The 16391-nt window shown below is 40.5% G+C and overlaps 1 protein-coding gene across 3 annotated transcripts in view; it reads left to right on the forward strand.

Moving 5' to 3' along the window:
- The window catches only part of LOC121294828 (1-aminocyclopropane-1-carboxylate synthase-like protein 1), a 56657-nt gene that overhangs the window by 12032 nt on the left and 28234 nt on the right, over window positions 1-16391 (forward strand). For all 3 annotated transcript variants that reach the window (XM_041218939.1, XM_041218941.1, XM_041218940.1), the window contains 7 exons: window positions 4997-5556; window positions 6331-6390; window positions 7782-7852; window positions 8454-8523; window positions 13651-13717; window positions 14068-14165; window positions 16059-16136. In XM_041218939.1, the coding sequence (XP_041074873.1) occupies window positions 4997-5556; window positions 6331-6390; window positions 7782-7852; window positions 8454-8523; window positions 13651-13717; window positions 14068-14165; window positions 16059-16136 (1004 nt within the window). The remainder of the gene's footprint in view (window positions 1-4996; window positions 5557-6330; window positions 6391-7781; window positions 7853-8453; window positions 8524-13650; window positions 13718-14067; window positions 14166-16058; window positions 16137-16391) is intronic.

Consider the following 16391-nt stretch of genomic DNA (forward strand, 5'->3'; position numbering starts at 1 on the left):
GTTGGTAGATTACAAATCCGGTTGATTAAACTTAGGCTAGGTAGTTATCTTAGTATGTTTTTATTCTTTATTAATTAAATTATATTAGTTGAAAAAGGCAAGAGAGAACCAGATTGTTGTTGTTATTTTTTTTATTGTTTTTGTTTAATATACTATAGCAAGCTAATGTTCCGCTTGAAGTAGGCTACAATATTTTTTTCATTAAAGTTGTTTGTTGAAACTAATCATCTTTCATATTTTGTTCCATACAACTCATTTAATCAAATCAAGTAATGTAAGGAGTTGCTTGTATCGTTCATGACGTTTTTCAAACCAAGTAAGCTTATTTGTGTACAAAAAACGACAATGGAGTTGCAGCCAGTGTCATCTTACTTAAAGGCACTCAAGCTGAAATCGTAAAGTAATTTAAAGTAGGCTACAAAAGTGGCAGCGGACTGTCTCTCTTTATTGCGCACACAGGAACTTGCAAACTTGATGCAACTGTGTTGAAAATTTTAAAATGAAAGCATTTTATGAGATTTTTACCGGGAATATGACTCTGCATGCCCAGAGGTTACATTCGAGAATAAAAATTACTGTTAAATGAAAGGCTCAAAAGTATAGCTTGTGCGCGTCCCTTGTTAGTAGCTACCAGTCTGATTTTCATTCAACAGTTTCCTTCAGTTTTCTTGACAGTTTTTGCAGATTCAGGATTTGATTCGGTATTCGGCTGAATCTTTTGAAACTAAAAACTTGAATTTGGTGTGTATATTGTGTGTGTGTGTGTGTGTGTGTGTGTGTGTGTGTGTGTGTGTATATATATATATATATATATACACACACACACACACACACACACACACACACACACACACACACACACACACACAGAGTGTACAAAACATTAGGAACACCTGCTGTTTCCATCAAATAGACTGACGAGGTGAATCCAGGTGAATGCTATGATCCCTTGTTGATGTAACCTGTTACATCTACTTCAATCAGTGTAGATGAAGGGGAGACAGGTTAAAGAAGGATTTTTAAGCCTTGACACAATTGAAACATGGATTGTGTATGTGTGCCATTCAGAAGGCAAATGGGCAAGACAAAAGATTTAAGTGCCTTTGAACAGGGTATGGTAGTAGGAGCCAGGCGCGCCGGTTTGAGTGTGTAAAGAGCTGCAACGCTGCTGGGTTTTTCATGCTCAACAGTTTCCCGTGTGTATCAAAGATGGTTCACCAACCAAAGGACATCCAGTCAACGGCAGGCCAGTGGTCAAACGGCTCATTGATGAAAGAAGCCAAAGGAGGCTGACACGAATTGTGCAGAGCAACAGAGGGCTACAGTTAGTCAACTGACAGTCCAGTACAACATTGGTGCCAAAAGACCCATAAAAGAATGCACAACTCGTCATACCTTAACACAAATAGGGTATGGCATCCGACGACCTAACAGAGTTCCACTTCATTTAGCAAAACACAAAAAACTGCGGTTGCAGTGAGCTAAGGAACGGAAACACCGGACACTGGAGGATTGGAAAAACATTGCCTGGTCTGATGAATCCCGGTTCCTGCTGTTTCACGCAGACGGGAGGACTAGGGTATGGAGAAAACTACATGAGTACATGCATCCATCATGCCGCGTGTCAACATTGCAGGCTGGTGGTGGTGATGGTGTGGGGTGTGTTTTCATGGCACACATTGGGCCCCTTGATAAAAGTGGAGCAACGTTTGAATGCCACAGGATATCTGAACATCATTGCCAATCGGGTGCATCCCTTCATGGCAGCAGTGTATCCATCTGCTAATGGATTTTTTCAGCAGGATAATGCCCCATGCCACAAGGCTAGGATTGTCTAGGAATGGTTCTACGAACATGACCTGTAAAAAAAGAGGGTTTTAAAAATATGATTTGCCAAAGATATCCCGTTTTCAAGGTTGTTTTTTCTAGAGTTGTATGCATGGTACAGCTGTATTTTATTTTACTTTATTTTTAGAAATACATTTTAGATTTTTATTTTTTTATTTTCCACATTATTTCTTTATATTAATATAATAAAGGTTAAGGATGAGAAATTTGGTGGCGTTTTGAGTTAAGTGTACTGTACCCATGGTTTATGCCCATTTGCTTCAAATCGTCAGAAATTTGGGCCTAAACTTTGTCATTTCTAACACATGCCTCCGGATCTTCCTGGACACTTCAATCTGCCCACATAGAAACTAGAGTCTGTATTTCCTCAGTGTTCCAAGGCTGTACTATGCCAGTGGAGAAGGGATATTTGAAAAATAAACAGGTCTTCATACTGCCTGCAATGTCAGGGGAGTACAAATATGATCGGTAGCTCAGATAAGTAAAGTAAAATCAAACCGGAGGAAAGAAGAAGAAATCATAAATGACACCTTGATGTGAGGCATTGTGATGTTTACAGTGAGGAGCTGGAAGTCTGAAGAGAGAATAGAGTGTGTGTGTGTGTGTTTACATTAATGCAATGAACTTACCACTATATTTTTTCTGTGTGTGGGTAGTGGGGAGCAGATGTACTGTAGATAGCATGGCTGAGGAATCTGTACAGCAGACTATAGTGTCTGAATGCACAAGTACATCATATATACAGGTATATAGTGCTTGCATTAGCCATTTGCAGGAGATTATAGAGCTCTGTATGGGGAACCACTGTAGGTCCAACAGCTTCACTTTGGGAGCTCGCTGTGTACAGGATTGCTGAGGATACCCGTATGTCTCAGTGTGTATGTGATTCAGAGGGCGGTATGTGTTTCAGTCTGCGCTTTATCAGGGCAGTATTGCGTGTGTGTGTGTGTCTCAGGGCAGTGTTCTGTTTGTGTATGTGAGTCTCAGGGCACTGTTCTGTATGTGTGTGTGTGTCTCAGGGAAGTGTTCTGTGTGTCTCAGCTAGGGATGTGCTTTTGGTACATTTTTATGATTGCAAGCGTCAGCATTTAAACCATATCTACACACCCACCCACACACACACACTTTTATATTACATTTTCTAATGTATACTACCTAAAAAAAAACGAGCGCCTCTGCCGTTTAAACTGCATGGTGAAACTAAACAAGTGAAGCAAAAATGTTGGCTAGTAAACAAAATAATGCAAGTATAGAAAGTGACCTCTGCCCTGCAAAATGGATAAAATCATCCATGAAGAAAATGAAAAGGGCTTTGTAGCCGAGGATGGAAAACCAGTGTGCAGAGCATGCAGGATTCGGGTAACACAGCTAGAGGTGGGAATACATCCAACCTCGTTGCCCGTCCCGGTATAGCAAAGCTGGTATATGTAAATTCTTAGTATACTCTTAGTCTTGTTTGTATAATTAAAATAAAATGTGATTCAAATACACTTTGTTTTGTGTACATGTAATAGATGCTGCTTGCAAACTCTATACAGTGAGCTTGTATTGCAGGAGCACGTTGTGGACAAGCAAATAACTGCAGCTAACTTGGTCAAAACAGATTGAACAGTGGCAGTTCCATGAATGTTATCCATCACATTTTCTTTTGCCATTTAGTGTACAGTTGATGGGTTAGTAAAATGTACTAATAAAGTATCACCAATACAGAACAGTTCACTATGGATTATTAATGGTAGATCTGAAAACTTGCATAGCCAGTACAAAATATAACACTTTATTTAACATTATTTATAGCAGTATTGTGTTTCTCAACTGCAATTCTGCACACAGTAGGAGACTGTGTGGTCCAGTGGTTAAAGAAAAGAGCTTGTAACCAGGAGGTCTCCAGTTCAGATCCTGGGTCACTCACTGACTCACTCTGTGACCCTGAGCAAGTCACTTAACCCCCTTGTGCTTAGACTTTCGGGTGGACGTTGTTGGGTGTGACATAGTTCACAAACCCTAATCTCTGTAAAATATTTAGATTTTCTCAATTACTTTTGTAGGAAAAATGTAACTACAGTAAGATCACTTAAATAAACAGCTTAACATAGCTGTTTAAAACAGAAAGCTTAATGTTAAAAGTAATGCAACTTATTTTTGAAAGTAATAAAAATATTAGTTGACCACTGTGTATTTCTTTAAATAGCCATTTAAAAATGTGTTTAAAAAATGACATTATAATGTGGTATGATGATAACCACGGTATGTTTTGGACGGTTATTATACTGTCAGAGTGTAATACCGTGACATCCCTAATACCGACAGCCCTGCTTATTTTCTAAGCAAAGAAATTCTAACAATCTTATATGACTTGTCCAGCATGTAATAGTGAAAAATCAGTAGAATCTAAAAAAAAAAAAACCTAATAAAATAAGCCCAATGGGAATTTGGTCTTTTTAAAAGCATTTATATTATTATTTATATCTGAGTAAATGTGTCTTTTGTATTTGTACTACACTACTGAGATGTACCTGTAAACTAAAATATTTTTTTTTTTTTTTTGAAAATAGTTTTTTAAATCTAATATATTTTTTGTTTTGGTCATTATTATTTTTATGCCTTACAATGTATTCAATGTCTTAGATAATTTATCCCCCCTTTAGTGTCTAAGGTTATGTAACTATAATATAGTTTTCCCAAATAATATATATATATATATATATATATCTATATATATATATATATATATATATATATATATATATATATATATATATATATCCCCTTTATTTAGTAAGGGCTAAATAAATGCCAGTTGTCATCTAGAGCATTCTGTTTTATTATGGATGTCTGCTTTTTACTGCCATCAGTAACTCCACCCATATTAATTTCTGAATGTGTTTTTTTTTTTTAATTTCAGTTTTTGTGGTATGGCAATTTTGTTTGGCATAATTATTTACATACCATAGTTTTTTCGTCCAGTTCCTCAAAATACTTCCAAATGTGGCTTTGCCTCGTTCCTTTGTTTAGAAATGTAGTTTTCTTAAATATATATAGCAAATGTTAGAAAAAACGCTTGTCATTAACTTTTACACCATGGACTGGATACCAGCACGTATTTTGCGTGTGTGCTCTCTCAGTGAGTCCCTCTTGTTTGCCACAGGTTTCAGCGAGAGAAACATGGCGTCCGCTCCGGGTTCCGGTGCCGGGGGCTCTGGGGGAGGCAGTGGTTTTCGAGCGGGGTCGTCTCTGGGTTCCCTGCCTCGTTTGCGGAAGCGTCGAAGGGTGGGTCGTGGACGGGAGCCGCTAGACGAGGCCCTGGTTCGTTTCCTGAGCTCACAGCGTGCTGTGGAGGAGCGCTTCCTGGCTCTGGAGGAGTGCCGGCTGCAGCGGGAGGCCGAGGCGGAGCAGCGGAGAGCCCAGATGGAGCAGCGGAGGGCTGAGATGGAGCGCCAGCACGAGTTCCGCATGTTCAGTGTCTTCACTCACATGGTGAGCACACTGCGGCCCGACATCCCCCCACCACCCCTTTCTCACAGGAACAGAGCCAGGGAGGAGGAGGAGGAGGGGGGAGGGCTGTACCCACGACCAAGCAGCGACCCCCTCAGGGCTAGCCCCTACCTGTCGAGCCGTGGGAACCGGATCCGAGACTTCGATACCATACTGCAGGAGGGCTACATCATATACCACTCTGACAAGCACGACGAGGACAAAAACCCAAGTGTACGTAAACACCACCTTGTTAGTTATCACGAAACTGCTCCTGTTCCAGGACATGGGTCCAGTGGAGTTAGCCAAGCTTTTTTTTTTTTTTTTCCCCAAACTTTGATTTTATAACTTAATGAGCTTTAAGGGCTGTTTAGAAGAATCTCCTGAGATTGGGTAATATCCAAAGATGTATAGATAGTTTGCCTAAATTGAAAGCTACTATTCTAAAGTAAAATATTCCTTTTGGTTGCACAAATTAAATGGTTAGGCATGTATTTCAAACCACAATTAATACCCTGAAAAGTCACTTTTTGGGGGGTGACTACTGTATATGTACTGTGTAACAAAGCATCACTGCTCATGTGGAAGAGTAGTGTTGCGGTCAAGGCTAGTGGTGGGAATAGATAGCAGCTTGCAGTTCAAAAGTGCTTTCTGCGTACTGTAGTTATAAAACAAACGATATAAACAACCAAATCCAATATAAAGCAAACCCCAGCAGCAGCCATCTCAGGTTAGGGACAGAGAGCACAGTCTACTGCTCTCAGCCCTTTCCCTCAACTAGCTCTCACAACAATGACCTCCCAGCTCCTCTTGGTCTCATTGACAATTCATGAATCAATTGGAATCTGGCCACATTCTGAACATCTAACCCCATCCCTGCCAAATTAAAACACACAATATTTACAAATGTACATATGCAGGGACCCCAATCCTACCACACAGGTGCATAATGAATACTTTCACCTATTCTGCTCAATACTAACATGCTCTCCTCTTTCCTCATTTCAGGGCATCATCAACTTGGGAACCAGTGAAAACAAGCTGTGCTTTGACCTGCTTTCTAAACGGGTGAGTAGGCTGCTGTGGAGGTCCTCTCACTGCAGGGGCTCTGTCTCGGAGTTGTGGGGCTGTTGAGATAACTATATTGTCAAAGCGATGCAGAATACATTTTATTTACTCACCAAAGTAAGTAAATAAAGCTGTAAACATGGTAAAAACAGTCCAATCCGGCATCATTTGGAACAGGAAAATTGTGCAAGATTATACAGTGTTATTACAGAGGTATTGCAAAGTCTAATACTGTACCTAAATAATATATATATATATATATATATATATATATATATATATAATTACTGTTTTAACACTTAGTAAGTACATACAGTAGAAGTAGTGCCCTGGTATAACTGTAATTCAAGGTATCTATTAATTTTAATTTGACTGTAGTTGTGCCACAACTGCAGGACATGTTTGTATTTACATGACATTCTTCACTCTAAATGTAGAAAATGAAAATCACATGGCTTGGCACCGGACTGAACAGTCAGGTGTACATTCGTTTCAGGCAGAATAGACAGGTTCCGGATTGCATAGGTTATTATTTCAGTAGGGATTTGGTCGTGACCCAAAAATTATGTAAAATGATATGGAGTGCTGGTTTGTTGATATTATTTACTGTATTAACACACATCTTGAAAGTTATTGGTCATGAGAAATCTACTGATGCAGAATTGTAACAGCATTCAGCGAAAAGCAATGTGGAAGTTTTTATTTTTATTTCATGAGGAAGGACTGCCCTCGCATTCACATTATATCACTTTTCAGCCAATCAGAAAACATATACATTTACCCCTCTTTGTCACATCCCTCCACCTCCCTCAATTACCACATGGTCAACCACAGGGGGTCTATAGTCCAAAAGGTCAGGGGCTGAACCAGATGGGTTTGAGGCCAAATGTTTCATTTTATACCATATACCATGCCATTCATTTGAACTGGCTGAAGTCTGTAATTATTTAGCATTTCAGCCAGGGCTCAGACAGAAGCTACACTGCTGGGCACCATTTCTAATCGGGCTGCTTCCAAGTAAAAAAGGGTGATTTGCAGCATAATGCATGTTAGGGCAAAACATCAAAAATAAACACTAAACAATATTGTCTGTAATGCAGTAACTTTAATTTACTTGTTTAATTGATTCGTAAGTATAATAGTTTTTTATGCAGTTTGGTGTAAAGGCCTTGATAAATCTGGCCCACTAAGTAAACACCTCTCTTTAAAAAGGCATATTTAATTCTGTTCTGCTGGTTATGTATACTCCTCAGTTTCATCCTTATGCCATCCAAGCGGCGTGCCGTGCAGACGGCATACCAAGCAAGCAGCGTGTCGTGCAGACAGCGTACATTGCAGGCAGCGTGCCATGCAGCTGGTGGAGTAAACTTGGGCTCATCTGTCTTTTGTAGCTGACTCAGACTGACATGTTCCAGATCGACCCTCCTTTGCTGCAGTACCCTGACTGGAAAGGACATAGTTTGTAAGTAACATACCCTGCTGGCTGTAGAGTAACTCCCTTGTACATTATTGTGTTAATGTGAAAATGTCTCAAAACTTTTCCTGAACATTTATGTTTAAATGTTTCAGATACCTCTTGCTTACCATATCACTCCTCTTTTGTTGACCTAGTGATGTTTCATGCATCACTATAAAACACAGCTAAAATTACGCAAACAAATTTCAACTGAATTTCAGTGACAAATGTATTGATACATTTGTCACTGTTTTTTTTTGGGGGGGGGTGGGGTCTAAATATAATCTCCAATGCAATACCTGCCTCATGAGGAATGGAGCAGTGAGGAAGACCAGCTTTAATCAAATAATCGGTGGCTTTACGGCATCACTTTGTTTGAAATGGTAACAGATTATTAAGAGGAGCATTTTTATTTAAAAGCCAGACTGCTCTTGGTGCTGTGTCCAGTTCTGGTCACCACAGACATTGTACATTCTCTTATGTTATTATGTCATTGGCATCAGACATATATTCTTGACTTTCACCTGACATTTCTTTCTAATAGATATTCCGATATTACAGTTAACAAGTTTGATCTGTGCCACTATTAACATGTGCTTGTCCCCAGTCTGCGTGAAGAAATCGCCAGGTTTCTTACCTATTACTGCAAGGCACCGGCCCCTCTGAAAGCAGACAATGTGAGTTTCTGTTTTTACATATTATCTTTTCCTCATTGGAGTAATAGATATCTTTGTGGTACAGTGCCCAGTACTAGTTCAGTTGTTCCAAACTTGTGGTCTGCGGACTACTTGTTTATGCAATCTGGCTGTCCCAGCTCTGCATAACGTAATGCACTGCATTCAACTTTCCTAACTCGGTTGGAATGACTAAATTAAAACAAACAAACAGAAAACCATTAAAACCACACTTTTAATAATTTTCATTTTCAGCAATATATGGCTACAGTGTTACCAGGGATATGAGAATATCCCTATTTCCAAGTTAATGTGAAACAAAAGGAGGCTATATGTGTTGCTTGACTTGTGAACTGTACCCTAGTGATGTGATCATTTTCAGCTCCATGTTATTATATAGGTTTATTCAGCCAGGTTGACTATATGGCAAAAGGAAATTCTCTTACTACTTCTGGAAATAATGTGTACAGTCTGTTCTTGATGTTGTCATATTTAACCAAAATAAATATAAATCCTATCTATTGTGTGCCACCAATCCCATTTCATTTACACATCACAGCTCACCAGAAGTGGTGTGTAACATCTGGTACACTGTCCAATCATTTTTTAATTTTTTAAATTGCTTCCCACACATCTTGTCTTCGTGTTCCGGTGTGCTTTTTATATGTACAGTGCCTATAGAAAGTCTACACCCCGTTTCAAAATGTCCACCTTTAGTTGCCTTATAGCCTGGAATTAAAATGCATTAAAATAGTTTTTTTTTTTTTTTTTCATTTGTCTACACATCCTACCCCACAACTTCCAAGTGAAAAAAATATTCTAGAAATTTGTAGAAAAGTAATTAAAAATAAAAACTGAAATAGCTTGAGTGGATAAGTATCCACCTCCCTTGTAATAGCAATCCTAAATTCGCTCAGGTTTAACCAGTCGCCTTCAAAATCACACACCAAGTTAAGTGGCCTCCACCTGTGTTAAATTGTAGTGATTCACATGATTTCAGGATAAATTCAGCAGTTCCTGTAGGTTCCCTCTGCTAAGCAGTGCATTTCAAAGCAAAGACACAACCATGAGCACCAAGGCACTTTCAAAAGGACGCCGGGACAAAGTTGTTGAAAGGCACAGATCAGGGGATGGGTATAAAAAAAAAAAATATCAAAGGTCTTGAATATCCCTTGGAGCACGGTCAAGACGATTATTAAGAAGTGGAAGCTGTATGGCGCCACCAAGACCCTGCCTAGATCAGGCCTTCCCTTCAAACTGGATGACTGAGCAAGAAGGAAATTGATCAGAGAGGCTACCAAGAAGCCAATGGCAACTTCGCAAGAGCTACAGGCTTTATGGCCAAGACTGGTTAAAGTGTGCATTTGACAACAATATCCCAAGCATGGTCTGTATGGTAGAGTGGCAAGAAGGAAGCCATTAGTGAAGACAACCCACCGTGAATCCCGTTTGAAATATGCAAAAAACACTGGGGAGATTCTGTAGACAAGTGGCAAAAAGTTTTGTGGTCTGACAAAACTAAAATGGAACATTTTAGCCTAAATGCAAAACATTAAGTTTGGCGCAAATGCAACACAGCGCTTCACCCAAAGAACACCATCCCTACTGTGAAGCATAGTGGTGAAGGCATCATGTTATGGGGCTGTTTCTCATCGGCAGGGACTGGGGCACTTGTCAGGATAGAAGGGAAAATGAATGGAGCAAAGTACAGAGAAGTCCTTGAGGAAAACCTGCTGCCCTCTGCAAGAAAGCTGAAACTGGGACGGAAGTACAAAGCACACAGCCAAAGCTGCACTGGAGTTGCTAAGGAACAAACAGGTAAATGTCCTTGAGTGGCCCAGTCAGAGCCCCGACCTAAATCCAATCGAAAATTTGTGGCATGACTTGAAGATTGCTGTCCATCAGCGCTCCGCAAGGAACTTGACAGAGCTTGAACAGTTTTCTAAAGAAGAATGGTCAAATATTGCCAAATCTAAGCGTGCAAAGTTGGTAGAGACCTATCCCAACACTCACAGCTGTAATTGCTGCCAAAGGTGCTTCCACCAAGTATTAACTCAGGGGGGTAGAGACTTATGCAATTATGATCTTTCAGTTTTATATTTTAATATATCATTTGCTCAATAAAAACTTTTTTCCCCTTAATAGTGTGGAGTATGGTGTATAGATAAGTGGAAAAAAAATCCTCATTTAAATGCATGAAGCTCTGAGACACTGACAAAACAAAATGTGAAATAAGTTGCATTAGAAATGGATAGTTTTTCTGCACATGGTAACGGTTGCTGGGACTAGCAAAGGTATTTACATATCCTGGATCCGAGGATGGCCCAAGTCCCAGTGCATGATTTGTCAGGAGGTTTTGTCAAACGATAACCTTAAACCTGCATTGAGATGCCATTTATCTAGAAAGCATTCAGAATGTGGGTGAAAAAAAAATTAAACAAAAGAAGCCGAAACTTTGCGAACAGCAACCTTCAATCTGCAAAATGACAACATTTCTTGATGAACTGGTAGCAAAGTTTCATGCCCAGGGATCTCATTGTTAGGTATGTTATATAAATACTTTCTACATGTACATGTAGATAAAAACATAAAAATGCGTTTCATAATGCTGTTGTGAAAAAATTCAGACTACCAACGTTTAAAAGGTTGGGAACCACTGTCCTAATTTAACCAGCTTACCTGTAAAGCATCGATGTACTCAGTTATTTATTTTGTTTCCATACAATTATGTTGTTGTTTTTTTTTTTTTTTTTTTTTTTTTTAATGTAATCGAGTTACATTTTAGTTGTTCATTGCATTGGAATTAATCTATAACTATTAAAACTCAATAGTGCTGAATTTAGAAATATTAAGAAACGTAATACATGCAACGACAATTGACTGCTATTGAATTTATTGGGATTTGTTTAATATTTGTAAATGTATTGGAATGCAATTATATTGTAATTCAGTGCGTTTACATGAGCTTAAAAATTCCGATATTTTTCGGAAAACTAATTCCGATATCAAAAGTCATGTAAACACAGTTTTCGGAAAATGTATCGGAATATTCTGAAAGTCAGTTTTCGGAAAGCAGCATTGTGGCAGAGCACAGTTCTGCCCTTTAGAAATTGCCCTACCTGCCTGGGTTCATTGTGTTCAGGTGGCTGGGGTTGATTAGATGATTAGTTTAATTAATGATCAATCAGCGCCCAGCCACTTGACATAAAAGGAGGCCTCTGCTTCTCATCTGGGGGGAGGGAGTTGAGGAAGCAGGTTGGTGTTTGTGGTTGTTTGTATGTTTGAAAGTTTTGATTCCAGTGAAGGCATTGCCCAGCCTGGAAACCTTATTTTTTTGTAAGTTTTGTTTTTGCTTTATTTGTGTCTAAAGATCTTTGTTTTGCCCTTGTGCACTTTATTTTTGTGTTTTTTTTTATAATAAAATTAGGATTTTTTGAACTGCAGTCTGTCTCTGGGCCTATTTCCACTCTCCAGCCTGTCACATGTGCTGTTAACTTTGGGATAACGCCACCTAGAGGCTCAGAGCAGTATTTTTTTGTTGTTTCGTGGAATTTTTGGGATAATTTTTTTTTTTTTTTTTTTTAAAACATGGGAAAGAAGAGCAGACAACGGCAAAGGCAGGACAAGCAGCAGCTGAAGAAATGTAAGCTGCTGCAGCCATCGCTGGAGGACCCGGCCAGCCTCTTCCCCTGGTGTTCCTGGTGCGGGAAGGAGGACCATCGTTGGTGGTCCTGCCCAGATGTGCCACCGGCAAACTGGTGTGGCCGGTGTGAGGAGGACGTCGCTCCCTGAGCCCGAGAGGGAGGAGGAGCTGCCGTCGCTCCCTGAGCCCGAGAGGGAGGAGGAGCTGCCATCTCTCCCTGAGCCCGAGAGGGAGGAAGAGCTGCCGTCGCTCCCAGAGCCAGAGAGGGAGGAGGAGCTGCCGTCGCTCCCAGAGGCAGAGAGGGAGGAGGAGCTGCCGTCGCCCCCAGAACCCGAGAGGGAGGAGGAGCTGCCGCCGCTCCCAGAGCCAGAGAGGGGGAGGAGCCGCCGCTCCCAGAGCCAGAGCCGCAGAGGGGAGGAGCCGCCACTCCCAGAGCCCAGAGGGGAGGAGCTATGGCCCAAGGATGCCTGCCTTGCACTGCTAGGGATGCCACGCCCTTGGAGATTCGGGGCCTCCTCAACCAGAGAAGGCTTGGGGGCTCTGACATCAACCCCGCCCACCACCACCCACCAAAACAGCCCACCCAAGGGACATAATTGGACTCTTGGGGGGGGGGGGGGGGGGTGAAGGGGGGAGTTGGCCGATTGCAGCCGGTGTACGTTGTACATGGGGGGAGGTGTGTGGCAGAGATCAGCTCTGCCCTTTAGAAATTGGCAGGGATGGGGTTAAATTCCCGTACCTGCCTGGGTTTATTGTGTTCAGGTGGCTGGGGTTGATTAGATGATTAGTTTAATTAATGATCAATCAGTGCCCAGCCACCTGACATAAAAGGAGGCCTCTGCTTCTCATTTGGGGGGAGGGAGTTGAGGAAGCAGGTTGGTGCTTGTGGTTGTTTGTTAGTTTGAAAGTTTTGAATCCAGTGAAGGCATTGCCCAGCCTGGAAACCTTATTTTTTTGTAAGTTTTGTTTTTGCTTTATTTGTGTCTAAAGATCTTTGTTTTGCCCTTGTGCACTTTATTTTTGTGTTTTTTTTTATAATAAAATTAGGATTTTCCACTCACCAGCCTGTCACAAGCACCTAGAAATTTCTGATTAAATTCTGCAAACTAACAAAATGTGTATCATGTAAACACACCTTTTGGAAAACTTATTGAAATAGCATACTGCGCATGTGCACACTTTGACCCTTTACTCCTGCGCATGGAAAAACAGAGAAAATAATACTAATCTGTAGTCAGTTTGCATGCATCCATTTGTCTAGTTAGAGATAAAGTAATACATTTGTTAGTCTGTATGTGTTTGTTAATAGCCCATAGTGAAGTGGCAAATGTTTTCCAGTTTTACAAATATGTGAGAATTTAAAATAATGTCTGCTAGTGGTGCCCCTGGAGACTGCAGTGCTGAGTGCAGTTTCCTCTCCCTGTCACATGGGGACTGCCAGGAGCTTTGCTTCTGTAACAGCCATGTTCTCTCTCATGACTCTACAGGTTTTGGTGGTGAATGGCTGTGGATCTCTGTTCTCCTCTCTCGCAGCGGTTCTCTGTGATCCAGAAGGTAGGCCTTCTCTCCCTGTACTGCTGTGCCACATGAGTTCACCCTTTGTGCAATGCTGTTGCTCCTGCTGATTCAGAACTTCAGAACAAACATGGAGGATTTGGAGTAGGTGGCTCTGTAATGTTCTGATTCTGAAAACCTACCAAAAAGTGGAGTGAAGTAATGATGAGTGAGGCAGTGAAGCTAATTAAAAGTAAGAACAATGCATTGTGAAACCTATACTTTAGAATGTTTACCATTTTAAATCATCCCTAATGGTAGACCTGCATGGTTTCAGTTGATTTTGCGAGTGGCTTGCCCCTTACTAGTAGTGTCCTTCTCCTTAGTACAGTTTTCTGTTGCTTCTTCAGATGGAATCCTGATCCCAACCCCCTTCTATGGAGTGATCACTGGGGACGTCCTTCTCTACAGCAGCGTCAGGCTTGTGCACGTGCATCTCGACAGCCAGGTACGGGCTATAGCCTGGAACACTTTATACAGGCACCCCAACTAGGGGAGAGCCTGGAGAGCTTTACTTTGTACAGGCACCCCAACTAGAGGAAAGCCTGGAGCACTTTGCCTCACCTTTTAAAAAAACATTATTTACCAGGGGGAATCATTTTGAATAAATCTTATCTAACATTGTACAAAATGAAGTATCATTTATTATTCATAAAACTCCACCTAGTTTATCATGAAAGACTCTGATGTATTCCTGGCAGGTAATGACTGCTTGTTTATTAGCAGCTGCATCCTGGTAAATGTTTTGACACAGTGCTGAATGCTCAGACAGACCTTCCACTCAGCTGAGGATTGTTGAAGATTGCCTTGTCTACAGTCCGTCTGCAGACATCCTGACGTTCCCACTGCCCCAGCCAGGCTGTGGAAGTTCCTTCATAGGGACTGAATAAAAATGACCAGCTTGTCCTGAGTCACGTGACAAAGTGGATGTTGCAGCACTATACTTCAGAATCCATTTCCAACTCAGACATCATATTAGGAGGGTTATATTAAAGCATATGTTATATATTGACATATACAGGTTTGTCTACCAAAGATATTTAAAAGGGTTTTACAAAGTTATCCCTAGACCAGTATTTTAAGCACAGAAACCAGGATCAGTGGATACAGCTGGCAGTGAAGCAGAGACCGTTCTTTACTCAGCGAGTGGGGGTATGGAATGGGTTATTAAACCTTGTTATTGATGCGAGTGGGGAGGGTATGGAATGGGTTTTTAAACCATGTTATTGTTACTGTTCATATTTTTTATAAACATATTTTTTAAATGATAGATTACCGATAGGAGCCAGATCTGATCCTTATCCCAACTAAAATTGAAAGCAATTAATCATTGCGTACAATAACAAGAGCACCATGTTTATTGTTTGCAGTGGTTTTTGTGTTAGCAGGGTTTACAACAAAATATTAATACTGCTACTACTACTTTTTATCAAAAAATGTCAGTCTAGGAATATCACTAGCTGTAATGTAAATATAACTAGTATTATTTGGTTTTGAAACCAGAACATATCACTTTTGTAGCTCTGAAGTAATTGCAGCTAACAGAATAATTATTGTTCTCCTCCATGCACACCCTTTCATTATATAGACCTAAAATGTGCAGTTTTGAAAGAAACACATGTTCTAATAAACATTCATTTTAATTTTAAAGTATGCTATCTGGTACGACACTAGTTAAAGAAAACATTGTTTTTAAGCCTTGCTTGTAGACTGTCTTGTACTTCCTGGCTCATTTTACCTGGAGGGTGAAATTGTACCCACCTGTTCACTGACTTCTTTCCTGTCAATAACCAGTCAGCTGCTTCCCTTATTGAGTGACATGTTTTCATCCAGTGACGTGTTTTGATCCAGAAGACATTGCTGGGGTAAAATGATCAAGGAAATAAAGCAAGGCAAGCAAACAGAGAACTTAGTATCAGATCTTTTAAAGTGCACATACACGTTTGCTGTGACGTGTTTCTTTAAAAAGTGTACATTTGAGGGCTGTGTAGCTAACGGGGAAAAGAAAATGTGAAAGATTTATGGAATTATTTTGTTAGCGTAGTTACTGGCTCCTGAATTGACAATTAATTAAAACCAGATTTGACAAAGTTTTGGGTACAACCAGTTACTAGGAACTAGACCAGCACTGATGAGCTGACTGGCTCCTCTCGATCTTAAATTTTCCTATGTTTTCAAAAACGTTGGCCAAATTTTCATTTGAATCAATATCACTTTCTGGTATTCATATCATGCTGCATGTACACACATATTCCAAAGTGGCAGTAACATGATCTGTCTGGAACCCAGCGCTGCTTCCGGTACATGATGTCATTCTTTTGGCTGGTTTCTTTGTTCCTAGATGAGTGGCAGTGATGAGCGCCCCTTTCAGCTGACTGTGGAGAAGCTGGAGAAAGGTCTGGAGGATGCTAAACAGGAGGTACGTCACATAAAATGTGTTCCTTCCTGTCTCTGTTGTAGTCAGGGTTCCTTCTTCTCTCTGTTGTAGTAAGGGTTCCAGTCTGTTGTAGTCAGGGTTACTTCCTCTCTCTGTTGTAGCCAGGGTTCCTGTCTCTGATGTAGTCAGGGTTCCGTCCTGTCTCTGATGTAGTCAGGGTTCCTTCCTTTGTCTGTTGTTTTTAATCAAGTTCCATCTGCTGCCTCTTACCTATACTATAAACATCTCAACTTGCAT

The sequence above is a fragment of the Polyodon spathula genome, chromosome 19 (genome assembly GCF_017654505.1).
Source record: "Polyodon spathula isolate WHYD16114869_AA chromosome 19, ASM1765450v1, whole genome shotgun sequence".
NCBI lineage: Eukaryota > Metazoa > Chordata > Actinopteri > Acipenseriformes > Polyodontidae > Polyodon > Polyodon spathula.